The sequence below is a fragment of the Equus caballus genome, chromosome 2 (assembly GCF_041296265.1).
Source record: "Equus caballus isolate H_3958 breed thoroughbred chromosome 2, TB-T2T, whole genome shotgun sequence".
Lineage (NCBI taxonomy): Eukaryota > Metazoa > Chordata > Mammalia > Perissodactyla > Equidae > Equus > Equus caballus.
The window spans coordinates 28,358,263-28,375,975 of NC_091685.1; the positions used below are offsets into that span (position 1 = coordinate 28,358,263).

A 17,713-nucleotide genomic window follows, 5' to 3' on the forward strand; every position below is an offset into this window, starting at 1 on the left:
AAGAGACCACTGGTATGTTGTTTTTCAGGGAGGGCTTGAAAGTTTCAGCTTTTCACTTGTTCCCTGAGATGTAGATTTGAAGGATTATAACCTAGAGCAAAGACTTTCAAAGTTGTAGGTTATAAAACATAAAATAACCTTTTCACCCCTTAGAAGAAGTTATAAGTCTCTGCTGTGTTGCTAATAAGTTCAAGGCCCCTCAAAGATACCACAACTCATCATGGTGGTTCAGTGTACTTTTGAGGCTCCACTGAGGATGTAGTTCCTTATTTTTCATGTTAATTGTAGTCACCTAGAAGGTCCTTCTAACTCCCAATCTGTTTTCCAGAACCATTTTACAAGGTGCTTTTACAGAGCAGCAAGGGACTAAGGGGTCTAGGCAGACATGTAGACATATTGTCTCCTCTTCCAGGATTAATTTTTTGTGTTACACTTTTCGATCTTCTTCAGCCTGCTTTGAGTTTCATGACTGTTCAGAGTTTGCTAAGAAGCCTCTGTCAGTTAGAGAACATATTCAGACTGCCCAGGCTATGTCTCTGTCTCCACGAGCAGGCATCTGCATATAGCCCAGACCATCTTAGGGTGGGGCTTTATGTTTGGGATGTGGGAGTATGGTTTTTCTGACAATTTATATCAGTTTTATGCACTAGTAACTTGGTTTCTTCACTCTTTCAGGTAAATACGCAGAGGACATTTTTGGAGAGCTCTTTACTCAGGCAAATACCTTTGCCTCTCGGGTAAGCTCCCTTGCTGAGAGGGTTGACCGCCTACAAGTTAAAGTCACTCAGCTGGATCCCAAGGAAGAAGAAGGTAAGGAAGCTGAGCTCAGCATTTGCAGGCTCTCCTGAGCAGTTTCTTAGAATTTTTTTCCAGATTTATAAAAATGTGAGGGGAGAAATCACAGAGACCTATGGAGTTCTGCTGTGAAATGACACAAGACTGGGTGGTGTAAAGAAATTTTTTTAGCTCTGCTGCACTCCCTTTCTCCCATTCCCCCAGTTCCCTCTCTCTCAGATTCCCCTCCCCCGGTCGCATTTTGCTACCATAAAAGTACTTGGAAGATTCATTCCTCCTAAGGAGAGGCCTGCTAGATCTGGCCACATAGTAAACCTTTGTGTTGCCTCATTTTGTTCAGTCGTGAAATGGCTGGGCTGCTGACAGCCTTGTGGGGCTTCCCCAGAGGGGGAGGAAAAAACCTGGCTGCAGACAGCCGCGGCCAAGAAATGCAGCAGCTGAGGCCTCTCTGACTGGTGTGACTCAGTGTTTGCTCAAATAGCCTGTCGTCCATTTTCTAATGCCTTCCATCTTCTCTCAGTGTCACTACAAGGAATCAACACCCGAAAGGCCTTCAGAAGCTCTACCATTCAAGACCAGAAGCTTTTTGACAGAAACTCTCTCCCCGTACCTGTCTTGGAAACATACAACACCTGTGATACTCCTCCACCTCTCAACAATCTTACCCCTTACAGGTAACCTGGCTAGTTCCCCGCTTTTCGCCTGTAGTTAACAGCACTAGATTGTCTTTTTATTTAAAGATGTTGTTTACATCAGAGGATTGTATCAAAAAGCTTACTACCTACCCGAGAGTTGCTTGTGGCAGCAGAAGCTAATGTTTACCATATAAGCAGTTGTTACTTATTATTGTTTGGTTTTTGAAATTCATAGTGAGTGTAATATATATTGAGAGTTTGCTATAGTATTGCATGCTGCAGAGTTTAATTTGGTACAAGCCAGGTCCATCTTGGATTCCATCCAAGGAACTTAGTTAGAGAACCAAAAGGACTTTGTTACAAGGCAGCCCTATAGCATGCATCCCAGGGGCAGCATTCTAGCAAGGCTCCCATTTACTGGGAAACCACTAGATTACCAGATGTTTGGGCGTGTTAGTGGGGCCAGCCTTGAGGACTGGCTGCTCTGGGCCCTGAGGGTCCTTCCAAAGCTTAAGGAGTAATTGGCTTTCTTCCAAATGAGTGTCATTCACTGTGTTTTGAACATCCTTTCGACATTCCCCTCTGAACAGACCTACACTGCTGCAGCTGGGCTTGAAAAAGAAAGTAGCCGTATAGACAACTTAAAGCCCCTCCCCTCTAGTGGTCTGGTAGTGTTATCATCCTGCAAAAAACCACTGAGCAGGGGCAGAAAGTGAATATTTATCTTGCTCCATCCATAAATATCTATGGAACAGGTAAAAAGTAATTACAGATAGCTGGAGGCAGATGAATTCTGTGAGACATGGGCATACTGCAAAGTGGAATGTGTGTGTGTGAAATTCAAGGACACCCACCTGATCTAGGGAGCCTGGAGCGTGGTAGCTTCTCACATAGATATAGAGAAGGTACATGGCCTCTATCCTACATTATTACGGTGTGAAATTATGTTTGCCCCTTGGGTTTCAAAGGGGCTAGTTGGCTAGCATCGCAGGACAGAGATTTGACTCTGTAGCCTCCATTGTTTAGTCTAGTTGGATGTGGGCAGAAAGGAAGTACACACCTGATAATATTGAAGGGAGTATGATATAGGGTTTATGTGTTAGGCTAGGATAAACAAATGATATTTAAGACAAGTTTATTTTTCAGTTACTGGTATTTTCCATTTTTTAACATTCTCCTCTCAATTATCTGGATTTGGCCTAACAGAAATAAGTGGTGGTATAGCTAACTCAGAACAAGATTTAGTGTAAAAATCTTTAGTATTTGATTTGGAAATGCTTTCTGTGTGTTGTGATAGGATTGGAGACCAGGGAATAGAATTGCCCTTCCAATTCTTTTTAGTTCAGGATAGTGTTAAATAAATGTCCACTCCTAAGCACATGCTTTCTGGAAAGTGAACGAGACTTAGCCATGCCAAAGTGTAGGATTCCTACCAAGATCATCGAGTCTGGCAGATAACCCTTACATTGACAATCAGTAGTTCACTCTGTACCTCTGTCACAGCCACTGAGAGATGGTAATTAAACCATGTGGTCATAAAACAGCTGGCCATGTGTTCTCAGTGGGGCCCCCTTGTGGTTTTGGGGAGGGGGCGGGTGCTGAGCTGTTCTAGAAGAGAGCAAGAAAGTACAGTGCTGGGGTTAGCTATTTACAGAGTAACAGCTGTACACCTGTACATATTCATGTATATATGTGTATACGTATGGACACATGGGAACTTGCACATGTGTGTACAGGTTATAGTTGGGTGGGAAGCCACTGATGCTTCCTAGAGAGTCCTGGGAAATTGGTGGGAGGAAGGAGAACCAGTGGCAAAAATTCCCTCTAATGTGCCAGGATATCAGGATATCCTCAGGGAGATATCTGTGGCCATGGAGATCATTAGAAATAATCAGGATCCCTGTTGCTATAGCCCATTCTTGCCCTGACCGTGCAAATTCCTCTATCAAGAATTAAGTTCGTGCGTTCTGCTTCGGCGGCCCAGGGTTTCGCCAGTTCGAATCCTGGGCGCACACATGGCATCGCTCTTCAAGCCATGCTGAGGCGGCATCCCATATGCCACAACTAGAAGGACCCACAACTAAAAATACATAACTATGTACCGGGGGGCTTTGGGAGAAAAAGGAAAAATAAAATCTTTAAAAAAAAATTATGAAAAGACTTGAAAGAGAGGTTAAGGTTCTTGAAAAGCCAGATAAGTAAAGAAGTGCTATTCAGGGGCATTGGAACGGTGGTATGGGAGAGGAAATATGCAATCAATTTGAATGACTTCTTGATTCCTCAGTGTAAAAACTGCAACTGGTAGGTGTTTGGAATATTGGATTTGGTTGGGAGCTCATCTGTCTACTGACAGCTACTTGTCTTCATTTCTATCCCAGGGACGATGGGAAAGAGGCACTCAAATTCTACACAGACCCTTCGTACTTCTTTGATCTTTGGAAGGAGAAGATGCTGCAGGACACCAAGGATATCATGAAAGAGAAGAGAAAGCATAGGGTGAGGGGAACCGGGCCTCTGTTCTACACATCAGTAGGCACGATTGTTGAGGGGGGATAAAAAGGAAGCCAGTCTTATGTGAAGTAATCATTCCGAGTGGCTGCTTGCTTGGATGCCAGGTGAAACTCTTAAAAAAATGTGTCCACTCCAAGCACAACCAAGATGAAAGTATAAATCACACCAAAAATGTGTTTGTTCCCCCCAGCGCTATTAACAATTGAGTATATTCAGGCTGAGTTTTAGAAATTGGCTTTCTATTCACCATTTATTTCTCATGCAATTTGCACCTGACTCTGCTGGACACTCAAGCAAGGCTAGTCCCTTCCCTGCCAGTTTTGCAGCTCATTTCTCAGAGATCAGCACAAGACTCTGCAGTGTTTGATTTGTAATAGGAGCAGTTTAACACCTTCAGTACTGGTTGGGTGGGGCAGGGGTGTGGGCATCGGCCTAGTTTTGTGAGATGCTCCTCTCCCTTTAGACTCCCAGTGATGTGTATAAGCATATGACCTATCAGTTGCAACCTCACAATCCCATTAGCATGGCTGCTGGGAGGCCCAAGAGGGGGCTAGTGCAGCCACACAGGCTGAAGAATTCTTCTATGGTTGTTAAGTTTTGTTTTTTTAACAGAAATAGTTAAAATATCTGTCCCAGATATCTACAGATGTCATTACTTCTCATCTCTCTCGACTGACCTCTGTAGCAGAGCAAATAACAAATAGCTCTTTACTAACTTCCTAACAATTAGAGCTGCTCAAAAACATGAATGAGTTACTCAGAAAGCTGGTCGGTTTCCCATCGCTAGAGGTATTTGAGTGTGGGACTGAGTGAATGTGTTTGAGTCTGGAAGATGATTTGGGTTAGATGATCTCTAGGTCACTCCAAACTCAGTAATTCTCTAAATTCTGTAGTTACTGTATATCATCTAGGCAAGTCATCTCTTGCGTGTGTGTTCATGAAGGTGGATGGAATTTTAATGAAGAACTTTGGAAAATGTTTTACAAAGACTTTTCTGTTTCTCTTCATTATAGAAAGAAAAGAAAGATAATCCAAATCGAGGGAATGTAAACCCACGTAAAATCAAGACGCGTAAGGAAGAGTGGGAGAAAATGAAGATGGGACAAGAATTTGTGGAATCCAAAGAAAAGCTGGGGCCTTCTGGGTAGGTGATGCTTTTGTACTATTGTTAACATTCCTCGAAGGGCCAGGGACCTGAGGGCACAGTTTGACACCTCTGGTGTGACACCTTTCACACCCCCTGGAGTCTGGCTGTGTGGCTTAGATCAATACCATTATTAATCAGCTGCTTTAAAGTGCATCCATCTGGTGATTAAAATTTGCTAAATTAATCAAGAAACTCAGCAGTTTAAGTGAGGTGACCAGAGTGTTCTGGAAAAGAAAGCTCATGGCTTCTAGTGCTTTTACTCTGCCAGACAGTGGTATATCTAAGGGCCTCAAAGCAAAGACTGGAAAGGAAAGAAAAGTGGTCTTGGGAGCCTTTGCCTCCGGGGCATTGATTTGAAGGTCGTGCCTAAGAGCTGGGCATTTCACGGGAGTGGGGAGGGCCAGGCAGAGAATTTGTGCACATCTCCAAAGCAACTTTTCAGTCAGTCTTTGTCAGTCTCGGGAGAGAGGCTGGCCAGGGGACTGAAAGCAGACCTCAGAGGCAGTGTGGGAAAGGTCACTCGGCCAGTATTGAGGCTGTATATCTCAGGGAAGAAATAGTAGATGTCGGTCTGGCCCCATTTCCCAATACCGGATCACACTGGTGCTTTAAAAGGAAAAAAATGGTTTTAAAGCTTGCTTTGATGCTTATCCTGGTGTCTGACCTGTGTGACATTCAAAGCCAAGTCACCACGACTGCTTGGCATGAATGTTACCCTGGTTTTCCCCCTAACTACACTGCATTCTGGCTGTCAGAGAACCGTGCCCGCCCTTGCTGGGTGTCTAGGAATGATAAAAGGAAAGAGTTGAGTTGTTCTTGCTTTTAGGAATAACTCTACCATGGAAATCTTGACTTTTTAAAATCTTGACACTTCTGACACTTGTTCTTCCTGGATTAAGAGATTTGTTTTAAAGAGTGATGACAATGGTGAGAGGAAAAATGAACCTTTCTCTCTACAGGGGAAGTGGCCCTGGGGGTACCTCCATTACCTTCACTTCCCAGTAAAAGGGGCCATTTTGTTCCATGGACCCATCCTGTTCAGGCAGGCCCTTGTCATAGGTTCAGTGACTCTTAAGGCCAGAAGCTTGTGTGTTCAGAATCCCAACTGTTATGTGTTTGTGGAATGGGGGTGGTGGAAATGAGGACTTTGCCTTCCATTTTCCTGTTGTCCCAGAGGTTTGGGATGGGGCTGCATGGCTGGTCTACCTGGACATACTTGTTGGTGAGCCTGTAAGGAGGTGTACAAAGCCTACCGGGCTCCGGGCCTTGGGGATTTTCCACATCAGAGCATCACTGGATTCAGTTAGTTCCCTCCGATTCTCTTCTCCTTGGGGACTGTTCAGATGATCTCTTTAGAACCCAACCTTGGTGGGAAGAAGGGGGAGGTGGAGCAGAACAGGGCGTGTTTCTCTAGCTGCTGCTTAGTGCATTTGTGCTTGTTTGGATCTTTGTCATTGTTCACCCAGAGCGAATTCAGCCAGTGCCCAGTGCTCTGAGGGACAGGTTTTCATGAGGTGAGCCCTAGCACCCTACTTTAATCAGCAGCTGATTTCGTTTGATAAGAGACCTGGCAGAGAGACCACGCCTGACTGCCACACAGCAACTTGTGTTTGTCCTCAGCTTGGTTTTGCAGTCAGATGCCTCCTTGGCCTTTGAGCACTCTAGAGGCTTGCCGACCTCGGAACCAGGCTGCGTGCCAGTCACGTGTCTGCAGCTCGCTAGCCTTGGGGCTTGGCTTTGCCCTTTGCCACGAGACAGACTTTGGGATTTGGGTATAGGCTGCTCCTAACATTTGGGAAAGAGTTTAAAAGAACTGCTGAGTTTGACAAGGCCAACACTGGAAAAGGAACAGCATGGTTTTGATAATCAGGGTTGAATCTCATTCCTGTAAACAATCCGACAGAAATATCTGGGAAATATTTAACAATAGAATATTTAGTCCTAAAGTAAAATTTCAGTATAACAGAAAGTATATGGGGAATATACTTATTTTATTTCTGCCTAATAGCTTTTGTATCTAATGCATTTTTGTGGGATCTTTTAAGAAAACAAGAGAGTACCTCTCAGACTCTTTAAATGACAGTTTTGACATTGGGTTCATTGTCAGGTATCCACCCACCTTGGTGTACCAGAATGGCAGCATTGGCTCTGTTGAAAATGTGGACATAAGCAGCTACCCACCACCGCCACAGTCAGACTCCATTTCTCCACCTTCTCCTTCCTTCTCTGAGGACAACTTGCCTCCCCCACCAGCAGAATTCAGGTAAATGCTGGTACCTCTTCCATCTACTCTGGGTGGTTAAACACTCAAGAACAAAATAAGAGTTCCAAATTCAGTCCAGGACCACCAAAATAATTTCAGGCAAATCTGTCTAGATAATAGAAATAATTAACATTTTTCACGTGATTGTAAGGTAACAGGCGTTATGCCAAACACTGTATGTGTTACCTAAACCCACTAAGGGTCCTCTTGAGATAGGTACCCTTTTTACAGATGAGTAAACAGCGAGGCACAGAGAGGTCAATGATCTTACCTAAGGTCACACAGCCAGTAAGAGGCAGAACCATGATTAGAAAGCAGGTCAGTCCAAGTCCAGAGCCTGTGTTCTTAACTGCTAGCTATACCTGAACAGATAGAAGTCACCAACTTATCTCTTGTTTTATGTAGCTTTAACTCAGCATGAAATGGAGTGCTATAATCTGCTCTCCATAAAATATTTAGCCAGATACCTTGCCCATTTATCTATGAAGCTAGCAGACAGTCACCTTTTTCTCCTATTGCTTCTAGTTCATTTCACTGCTGGAGAGAATCTCCAGAAAGAATGAAACAAAGGGAAAGGGGAGATGAAACTTAGAATCTGTCCATTTTGATATTTGTCAGTGTCCCTGGCAAAGGTATACAGGGGAAGAGTTAGTAAGTAGTGGCTAAAAGGGGTCTGAAGAGTGTTGGAGTTTAGTGTTTCCTCACAGTTCCTTTTCCCTTTCTGATACTTGACAAATGAGAGCTTTGAAGGGCACACTTTTCTCCTTGGACACCATTGAGTCAGAGATTGGCTATGTTGAGGACCCTCAGAGGGAGACCTAAAGCAGTGCCGTGGCCCCCACCTCCCCATCCCATTCTTCTTGGCTCTTGAAACCACTAATCCCAAATCTCCTTCTGCCTCCCAAAACACTTCCTGCTGGTTGCCCTGCCAGATGCAGCTAAGGCTTGAAGGTCTGTGGAAAATTCCAAGATGGATGCTTTTCTGAGGACTAGCTATTAGTGCAGGGCAGATACAAAGGTGGAAAAAGAAGCCCTTCAGCCTCACACATGGCCTGAGACCTTGCAGCCATAGCCAAGGGTACCTGACCCAGGAGAGGCGTGCTTTAATCCTCTCTCCACCCGGCTCAAGTCTGGTGGCACGTTCATTTCCCATCTCTGCTGACTCTCAGACCCTCATTCTTTCTCAAGTTTTTCCACATGAACACTGAAGATGCATTCACCTAAATCTGTACCCGACTCAGGTGTGGTCAGCTTGACTTGAGTTTCCTGCCCTCACAAGATCCGGTGAATGTTAATAGCCAGAGGAACAGAGTCCAGTGGGTGGATAGTGTTTGAATTTTTATTCCAGTTCGTTCTTACATGCTTCCTGGTCCTGGCTTTGGGATTAAACTGACCGATCCTCTTAGAGGAGGGTTCAGGATGGTGCCTTCCTTTGGAAAGCTGAAAGGTATAAAGGGAAGCTAAGCCATGATCTTGGCCAGACCTTACCTGATAGAGGAATCCCAAGTCCACTTCTTTCAGATAGTTTTCATCAATTTCTGCGTACACTTCTCTGCTGCTGGGAAGCTCATTATCTTACAGGGCTGCCCATTTCATTGTTGGTCTGTTCTGACCATTTCCAGGTTTTTCTTTCTCTTTGAGCCAAAATGAAATCATCGTTAACCAAAATGAATCTAGGCTTATAGATAAGCTTAACTGTAAAAGGATGTTTGCATCCTGAGAGTGATGGTGGGTCTTGTTTCTTTGTCCTTCTAGCTACCCAGCAGACAACAACCAAAGAGGGTCTGGCCTAGCAGGACCCAAAAGATCTAGTGTGGTCAGCCCAAGCCATCCACCACCAGCTCCTCCTCTGGGCTCTCCACCAGGCCCCAAGCCCGGGTTTGCTCCACCACCGGCCCCTCCGCCTCCACCTCCGATGATAGGTGTTTCACCCCCGCCACCGCCTGGAGGATTTGGGTCTCCAGGGACCCCACCACCACCTTCACCCCCGTCTTTCCCACCTCACCCTGATTTTGCTGCCCCTCCTCCTCCTCCCCCACCGCCTGCAGCTGACTACCCAACTCTGCCACCACCTCCCTTGTCCCAACCGACAGGAGGAGCACCTCCCCCTCCCCCGCCACCGCCTCCCCCCGGGCCCCCTCCTCTCCCTTTCAGTGGTGCAGATGGCCAGCCTGCCGCACCTCCACCACTTTCTGATGCCACCAAGCCCAAGTCCTCTTTGCCTCCTGTGAGTGATGCCCGCAGCGACTTGCTTTCAGCCATCCGTCAAGGTAAATCCCAGTGGTGGGTCTGGGACCATGAAGCCTTGTCTTTCCGCAGCTGTGATGATTGGTCAGAGGGTGGGGGAAGGGTGCTATGCCCTTTTCAGAGTTGGGAGAGATGGAGACCTCAGGACTCAGATCAGCCTAAGGAAAGCCTTCACCCTAAAAATACGGAGATTTAGGTTTCTTTCCACCTTATTTTAAAGTAAAGGATTTTTAACCTGGGATCTTTGAACTCCTTGAAAATTGATGCTTTGCGTTTGCATCCATTTTGTGCCCCAGAGAAAAACAAGAATCACTGTCCTGGAAGGCACTGCTTCACCTGGGCTCAGCCACTGTCTTCCTCTTTTTTGCCTTTTATATCCTCCTCCCTACTCTCTCCCCCTTTCTCACTCTTTCTTCCTTTTTCTCCTGTCTGCTTCCCTCTTTTGTCTCCTTCCCTTCCTTTCTCCCCCACTTCCTCCTCTCCCTCATCATCGTCTCACCCCCGTGGAGCATTTATTCTCTTTCTGTCAGAGGCCAGGTCTGATCCCAAGGGGTTAAAGTGGTTTCTTCTACTTGTGGCCCTCAGGAAGCTGAAGGATGGTCTAGAGGACGCCAGGTAGGGCAGCTGAGCTCTGTGGTGATCTGTGGCAATCAATGAATTGGGCACACTGAGTGCCCGCTAGATGGGGTATGGTGGCCACTCACCACTCAGAGCCTTGTGCAAAGTACCATCCTCACAGCCTGAGAGCAAGGAGACCGGGAACAATGGCAGTTTCCTTTCAGACACGCCTGTAGCACTGGGGCCACTCTCGCCTTTACTTCTTTTCCTGCTTCCCCCTTTCCCTCTTTGCTTTCTCGGAGGATCCTTCTTTCTCACTGTCCTTTCCCTCACTCCACCATCAGTGGCCATCCTCCTTCCTCAGTCCTGGTTGGATTCTGAGACTGACTTGCCTTCTTTTTTTTTTTTTAAAGATTGGCACCTGGGCTAACAACTGTTGCCAGTCTTTTTTTTTTTTTCTTCCCTGCTTTATCTCTCCAAACCCCCCCTGTACACAGTTGTATATCTTAGTTGCCGGTCCTTCTAGTTGTGGGATGTGGGACGCTGCCTCAGCGTGGCCTGATGAGCGGTGCCATGTCTGTGCCCAGGATCCGAACCTTGGGCCGCCACAGCGGAGCGCGCAAACTTAACCACTCGGCCACGGAGCTGGCCCTCTGACTCGCCTTCTTAACTCTTTTCTCTCTCCCGCCAGGCTTTCAGCTGCGCAGGGTTGAGGAGCAGCGGGAACAAGAGAAGCGGGATGTCGTGGGTAATGATGTGGCCACCATCTTGTCACGTCGCATTGCTGTTGAGTACAGCGACTCAGAAGACGACTCCTCTGAGTTTGATGAGGACGACTGGTCGGATTAACTCCTCTGCCTTCTGCCCACCTTTTTCTTTCCTTCCTACCTGCCTTCTCTGATGCCTACCCCAACAGTTCTGTAGGCAGGGGAAAGGGGAGGAAAAAAAGAATTTCAAGGGGCCAAAGCCTTCCCTGAAGCAACCAAAGATATATCCAAGTGCTTCCTCCAAATCAACATGTATTTCCCGTCTCCCCATAGTCTGGCCCTGTGGGGCTCCTGAGGCTCAGTAGCTATGTTCCCTCTTCCCTTCAAGTGACTTGCATATTGAAGAGAAGGAAAAACCCCAAAGCAGATCCCTTTGATTGGATTTGATTGGGTTTAAATTGGAGTTGGTGCCTTCCCCTAGGAGCCGTTTTCTACTGTGGTCTTCTTCCACAATCCCTGCCCTCAGCTGCTTCAGATAATGCCAGCCACCTTCTGGTCCTAAAGCCTGCGTGGACCCAGCTGGCCTCTTTCCCATGCACTGAGAGGGCAGAGTGGGCCACATGCCGCAGCAGCCATCCTGCTGCACCCTTCTGCCCTGGTCAGCAGGGGGAGGCTATGTTTTGCTAAGCTGTCCCTCTGTCTGGATGCCTTTATTCCAGGAGCCAGCAAGCCCCAACCAAATGTCTCACCCCTCTGCCCAGCAACGTCTCACCCTTCTGCCCCTCTGAAAGGTGAGGTTGTTGCCTCCCTCCCAGGCTTCCTCTCCTGGGTCTGGTATTCAGGTGTCCCTTCAGTGCCCCTCACTCGCCACCAGGTACCTCCAGGCACCACAGCCCAGTTCTAATCTCTAATACCCATGACCAAACAAGCCTTGCCACACGGGGATCTGGGCCTCTGCTGGCTGTCAAGAGCCAAGCTTAGAGACTTGGAACTGCAGGACTGGAAGAACAGTGGACTTCCTAGGTCCCACCCTCTTAACCACGCTGAGGTCTAGAGATGGGAAGTGACTTGCTCAAGATCATACAGTTGGATGGTGACAAAGCTAGAGCCCAGAGTTCCAGATTCCAAGTCACCTGTGCTTTCTGAGACCAAATAGTGGGCACCTGCTGGAGCCTGGCAGAGCAGTCTTAGCTCTTTGCTACACCAGACCTCATCATAGTTGGGGGGCCAAGAGGAGGGCTCAGGGCCTGTGCCAGGCCTGTCAGTGCTGCTCAGACCTTTATAGTCTCTCTTATAATTCTTTGCTCCCCCTTGCCTGTCACCAACCAACCACAAGGCCTTGGGAGCTGCCCTTCTGGGGGACCAGAGGTAGTGACAGGAGGAAGGGGGTGGACAGCTTTGACAGGTGCTGTTTTCAATTCCTCTGCAACTCCTCCCCGTTTTGTTTCCCCAATTTAGGCATAGGTTCTGCCAAGTGTAGAAACTTCAGTCCGTCAGGCTGGCAGCCGCCACAGGTAGCTGCCTGGGGGGCCCTGACAGCCATGAGGAGGGCTGAAAGGCAGGGGGACTCTGGGTCTTGTTTCCAGCTCCCCTCCTCACTGCACACAGTGCTGCTGCCTCCCTCCCTCCCCCTTTGTCCCAGAGCTAATACACAGGTGCTATTATTCAGAAAAAACTGGTCAGCTTTGGCCAACAGTGAGGCTTCTTCTCTTCTGCCCTAACTATTGTGTAGCCTCTTACACTGAAACCGGCTTCTCCTGGCTTCTGCGGCTTTCCAAGCCCTGAAACAAAGGGAAACGGGATCTGTCTCTACGCAGCACAGCAAATGGTTGTAGTAATTGCCAAAGCCCTCGTAAACCCCTCTGGCTTGAGGAGAGTATGTAATCATGGGTACTGCCTCTGTGCCCTGGCTGAATGCTCCCCCTCTACCATATTTCCTTGAACTCGGGGTCGTGGGACTGAGCCTGTAGGGGCCAGCACACCCTCCTGCTGGGGCTTCTCCAGAGTGTGTCATCCTCCCTGTCCCCAGATCAGGTATCTCTGGCACAGGGCTAGCACCAGGCTCCAGTGCTGAGCATGGCAGGCTGTGTATGTCCCCACCTTGCTTCCCACCTTGCACTTTGGAAGCTGAAGGTGCTTTCTTCAGAACCCTAAAAAGGCTGTTGAAGGTGCCCCTGGCAGCAGCCCAGCAATGGTTGGTGAGAGGCGGAGGGCAGTGGTTCTCCCAAATAGGAGTCCTGGGGCCTGGCCAGGGTTTGGGCCTAATGGCTTCTACTAAATTACCCCTATCCCCCTCCTTTCCGGAAAAGGGGGAGCCAGCACCACTCGCTATCATTCTGCTCTGACCTTGAAGGGGGCGGTGTTGGCCTGCCTTCTGGAATGGACAGAGTCGCTGTGGAAAGGGCTGGGGGCAGGCGGAGGTGGGGAGGGGCGCTGCCTGCGGAAGGTAGGATTAGATCATTAGCTCAGTGACCTCCTAGGGTTTCGATGTGCTGTGTTCTCATCCTACAGCTGGTTTGGTAATGATCTGCAAGTCCCGGAGAGCAACAGCACAGCTCTGCCTGACGCTCTCATTAAAATCTATGCAGCCAAGCTCGGCGCTTTGTAGCAGCCGGCCTTGCGAAGCCTTCTCAGCTTGGGGGGCTGGGGACCCAGTCAGCCAAGGGGCCCTCTGGGCTCTACTTATGCATATGTGCACCAAAAAAAAAATGCTTCTTTAAATCCAGAGCCCTTTAAGATGATAAAGGACCCTATGCAGGTAATTGTGTGTCTTTGAAATCCTGTAATTGTAGAATGCAGAGTTTAGTGATTATTTAAACTGAGCCGAGGCTGGTAAGAGTATGGAACTATGGCCCATAAGGACTCTTAAGCGCTGAAGCCAAGAAGCCACCTCCCTTCCCTGGTCTGCCTAACTCTGGGGCCCTGCCCCCATTCCTGTGGCCCAGGGGCCCAGCTTCCAGTCGGCAGTGTCAGAAGTGACTGTGGCATTGCCGTGGTTGTGAGATGACTACATTCCAAAGGAGCAGCCGCGAGGAGGGGGCAGGCTCAGCGATCCCTTGGAGGTTCAGAGCAGCTGGCCCAAGCTCCAGCTCGCCTCCAGCGGAAGCTCAAGCGCCCTCAGAAACGACCCTGGCCAATGTCACCGCAGAGCCGAGGCGGCGTTGTCAGGGCTAATGTGAAACCTCTTCCCATGGCGCCGATCCTCCGGCTCTGCAGCGCCAGCTTGGACAGATTGAGGTCTCTGTGGCTTTGGTGACCCTGCTTAAGCATTCCCACCGTGTCCCAGCTCTGCTCTCAGCCTGCCTTCCACCACAGCCCCCTCACCTGATCTCAGGGCCTGGGGAGGGGTCAATACCCCAAGGCCAGGGGCTTTTGCTCAGGAGAGATGGCAGGCTTCCTGGGGGCATCTGGCTTTGAGTTCTGCTGGGGTCCAGCTGACCTGGGACCAGGTGCCGCCCAGAGATGTGCCTCAGTGAGGGCTAGGGAACAATTTCGTTATTGTATTACCTTTACTCAGTTAACTCACTTGAGAAACTAACCAATTTTTACTTTCTGTCTAGAATGATGTACATGTAGGAGAGTGAGCTGTAATGTTCCCAAAGTGCCTTGTTTTCTCTGATATAAATATATTTATAAGGACCTATTCCAGTGGATTCTTGGGTGTGTTTGCCACATCAAGATTTTAGAGAGTGGGTATATATGCATTGGGAATACAGTCTGAAAATGGGCCCCTTTCCTCTGAGAATAGGAAAGGACCTCCAGTAGGAAATTTGAGCAGTGGGGTTAAGCCAAACCCCTAAAGTGACCCTTTCCTCTTTACCCTACTCCTCTTCAGGTCCTTAGAAGGACATCCAGTTTTTTTTTAAAGCCCTGTGGCTCCAAGCCTGGTCTCATTTGCTTCCCTGCCAGGCTCATGTGTGTACCCACGTAAGCACCCCAGTGACCTGAAGATTCCGTGTAACTATTTTATGTGTACATGCAAATACGCAAATGCCAACATTTAAAATAATTTGATAAAGTCTTTGTAGCCGCCCAGCCACCTCTGATGTGTCTCTGTGTGTTTTTAATGGGAGAATCGGTTAGAAGAGGGCGACATTGATAGCCACACGTGGTGGCCAGTGCTCCGGAGGGAGGTCCAGTGTGGGTGGGCTCACAGGGCTGGAGGCCTCTGGGTCTGGATGGTGCACCCTGTTTGGGAGGTGAGGGTGAAGGCCTGAAACCATTTTGGTTTAGGAGGAGATCCATATTGGGGAACCTAGAAGCCCAGATCCCCAGGCCCTCTTCAGCTGGCTGGGGCCGAGGGAGACAAGCTGCTGGCAACTCCTTGCATCAGGCAGGAGAGGAGCACGAGCTGAATGCTGATGCTGCCTCCCAACATCTGGCCGGCATCTTGTCTGCCTCTCAGACCCAAGCAACTTACCTTAAATAGAACGGTTTACAATGGAATCCGATAAAAGGTTTAGGCTGCTGCATGTCCCCTCTCCTGCCTGGGAAGGCAAGGGGGCTGGGTTTATATTCTGACCCAAAAAAATGACCTACCCAGGAAGCAACGGTTGTTCTGAGCACAGCTGCTGCGGGTAACTGTCCCTAGGGGTAATTTATGAGCAGACACCCAGTTCCGGACCCAGCAGACGCAGTGGGGTGGCCCCGGGAGGGGCGGGAGCAAGGTTGGTGACTCCGTTGGTCACGCTTGCTGTTCAGAGAGAGTGTCACCCACTGGCGTCCCAGGAGAGGGGGCAGAAGTTTTGAATTGTCAGCAACTGCTGCGCCAGCCGCTCTGAGCTCATCGCCAGAGGTGGGGGTACAGGGGAGGGGGCGCAGAGCCTGCTCGCCCCAACGGAGCCCCTCCCTCCACCCTCCTGCTGAGGCCTGTGTTTAGTCAGCACTTGGCTTCCTGAGGCGGGTGACTGACAGCCAGACGCCCGCCCTGGGAGAAGGCAAAATGGTGGTGCCGGGAGCCGCCCTTGCTGGGGGATTGGAGGGAAGGAATGTGGTTCTGGGAAGCAGGAGGCCCAGGCTTACATTCCGGCTCCTCTGCTTGGAAGCTGCAACCCTGTGCTTCACTTTGGCTAATCCTGAGAAGAATGAGCGTTTACTGAGTGCCTACTACCTGCCCAGGACTGCACACACTTTATTTCAACCTTAAGAGGCAAAGGTTCCCCATTCTACACAGGAGGAAAACAGGTTCCGAGAGGTGGAGTTGCCTGAGATATGTCGCTGGCCGGGAGCAGAGCCGCGGCTGGAACATGGGGCTCTCTCCAGCCAGAGCTCGTGTCGTCCACATGCAACTTCAGCAGCCTTCAGTGTTTCTCCTAAGGAATCACGGTCTTTAGTGTCCTGGGGCATGTTAAAGGTTTTCTCTTCTGGTCACCCCACCCCCTGGTGCCAGTTCTTTTTGCTCTTGCTTTGAAATCCAGTGAGGTGGACTGAGGGCCCAGCTGTCCCAGACCTTTACAGTTGGAGGTACCCTGCACCCTCCGCCGCCTGGGAACAAAGTGGGTTCCCTAGGTATGGGCTGGGGCTTCCCACAGACACACCCTGCTCAGTACACGCGCACAGTTCGGTTCCGATGCACACGTTTATGCCGCGCTCAGACATGTATACACGCAAAGAGATATGTGAGCAGACACACCTGAGGATCCAGGCCCAGGGGTACGTGCACACACTGCACACAGAGCCCTGCCCTTCTGCCAACAAGGACACAGATCAGCACACAGTTAGAGGAACACACATAATTGCAGGCAAACCTCACGCAAAAGTCCTCAGGAGCCACCCCTCCCTTTGCACTGCCTCCACCAGTTTCTCACTGCCCTCTCCTGGCCGCCCAGTGGCCAGGGCAACCTGGCACCGTTTCCTGTGAAGTTCACCTCTGGGATGGTTGTCAGCTAGTTCCCTCCTGGATCATGAGGCTGGGAGCAGTTTCAGGTAGTGCTCCTCTGCCCCAGGAGGCAAGGGTGCCTGGAGTGGGCTCTGAATCTGGGGGACGAAGAAAAAGCCTTTCACAGCCAAAGGAATCTCTCATGGTGGAATTGTCAGTACTGTGGTGGCAGGAGTCCTGCATAGACTCCCTGGCACCTTAGCAGGCAGCCACCCCTACCCTTACCTTGGGAACTGTGCACACACCTGCTTACATTCTGCGTATGTAGTTAAAGAGGAGTAGGCTACCTAGGTGAGAAGTCAGAGGTCAGGTCTGCTAGCTTCCACCTTGCTGCTCCCGCTCTGGGCCTCAGCGTCCTCACCTCTTCAGTTGACCATGATGATGTATGTGGTTCATCCCCTCTGGCATCTCACCATCTTGGAAACTGACAACCTCTCCCAGATTTGTGTGCCTGGGTAAAGCTCATCCATGAACATGACCCCAGGGACTCCTCAGGCCAGTCCTGTGAGGGTTACCAACACAAAGCTTTTTATTCCCATTTTACAGTTAAGGAAATGAGGCGTAGAGAGGCACAGCAACTTGCCCAAAGTCACACAGCAAGTTGGCAGCTGGCGTGGAAATAGAAACCTCTTCCTTCTAATGCCCCAGGCTGTCTACACAAGAGTAGAACCTGCTGTGGGCCTGGGCCAAGAGCCTAGGAGAAAGGAGCTGCAGAGGCTAATGCCAGAAGCTCTGCCCTTCTGTCTGGGAGCCCTGAAGGCTGAGGGGAACCCAGAGGAGGTCCCAGGCTTAGGCATTAGCATGGAGGCTGGAACCTGGATGGGTTCCACCGTCTCCCCAACCCCACACCAGTAGACTGCATGAACCTCAAGCTTCCTCTTCCTCTGCAAAGCCAGAGGCGGGCTGAGAGGGGTTCTCCCTATTCTTTGGCCACTAGGGAGCTTGTTCATCAAGGTAGGTACACATATGTGA

General features: G+C 49.3%; 1 protein-coding gene and 1 non-coding gene across 5 annotated transcripts in view; both read left to right on the forward strand.

Moving 5' to 3' along the window:
- The window catches only part of WASF2 (WASP family member 2), a 65,243-nt gene extending 50,341 nt beyond the window's left edge, over positions 1–14,902 (forward strand). For all 4 annotated transcript variants that reach the window (XM_070260646.1, XM_070260647.1, XM_070260649.1 and 1 more), the window contains 7 exons: positions 676–810; positions 1,316–1,469; positions 3,809–3,926; positions 4,955–5,085; positions 7,196–7,351; positions 9,107–9,621; positions 10,848–14,902. In XM_070260646.1, the coding sequence (XP_070116747.1) occupies positions 676–810; positions 1,316–1,469; positions 3,809–3,926; positions 4,955–5,085; positions 7,196–7,351; positions 9,107–9,621; positions 10,848–11,005 (1,367 nt within the window). In that variant the 3' untranslated portion in view covers positions 11,006–14,902. The remainder of the gene's footprint in view (positions 1–675; positions 811–1,315; positions 1,470–3,808; positions 3,927–4,954; positions 5,086–7,195; positions 7,352–9,106; positions 9,622–10,847) is intronic.
- On the forward strand, positions 12,777–12,921 carry MIR9065 (microRNA mir-9065). Its single transcript, NR_128088.1, has one exon. It is a non-coding gene; the product is annotated as a microRNA mir-9065 (primary transcript).
- Positions 14,903–17,713: the final 2,811 nt, after the last annotated feature.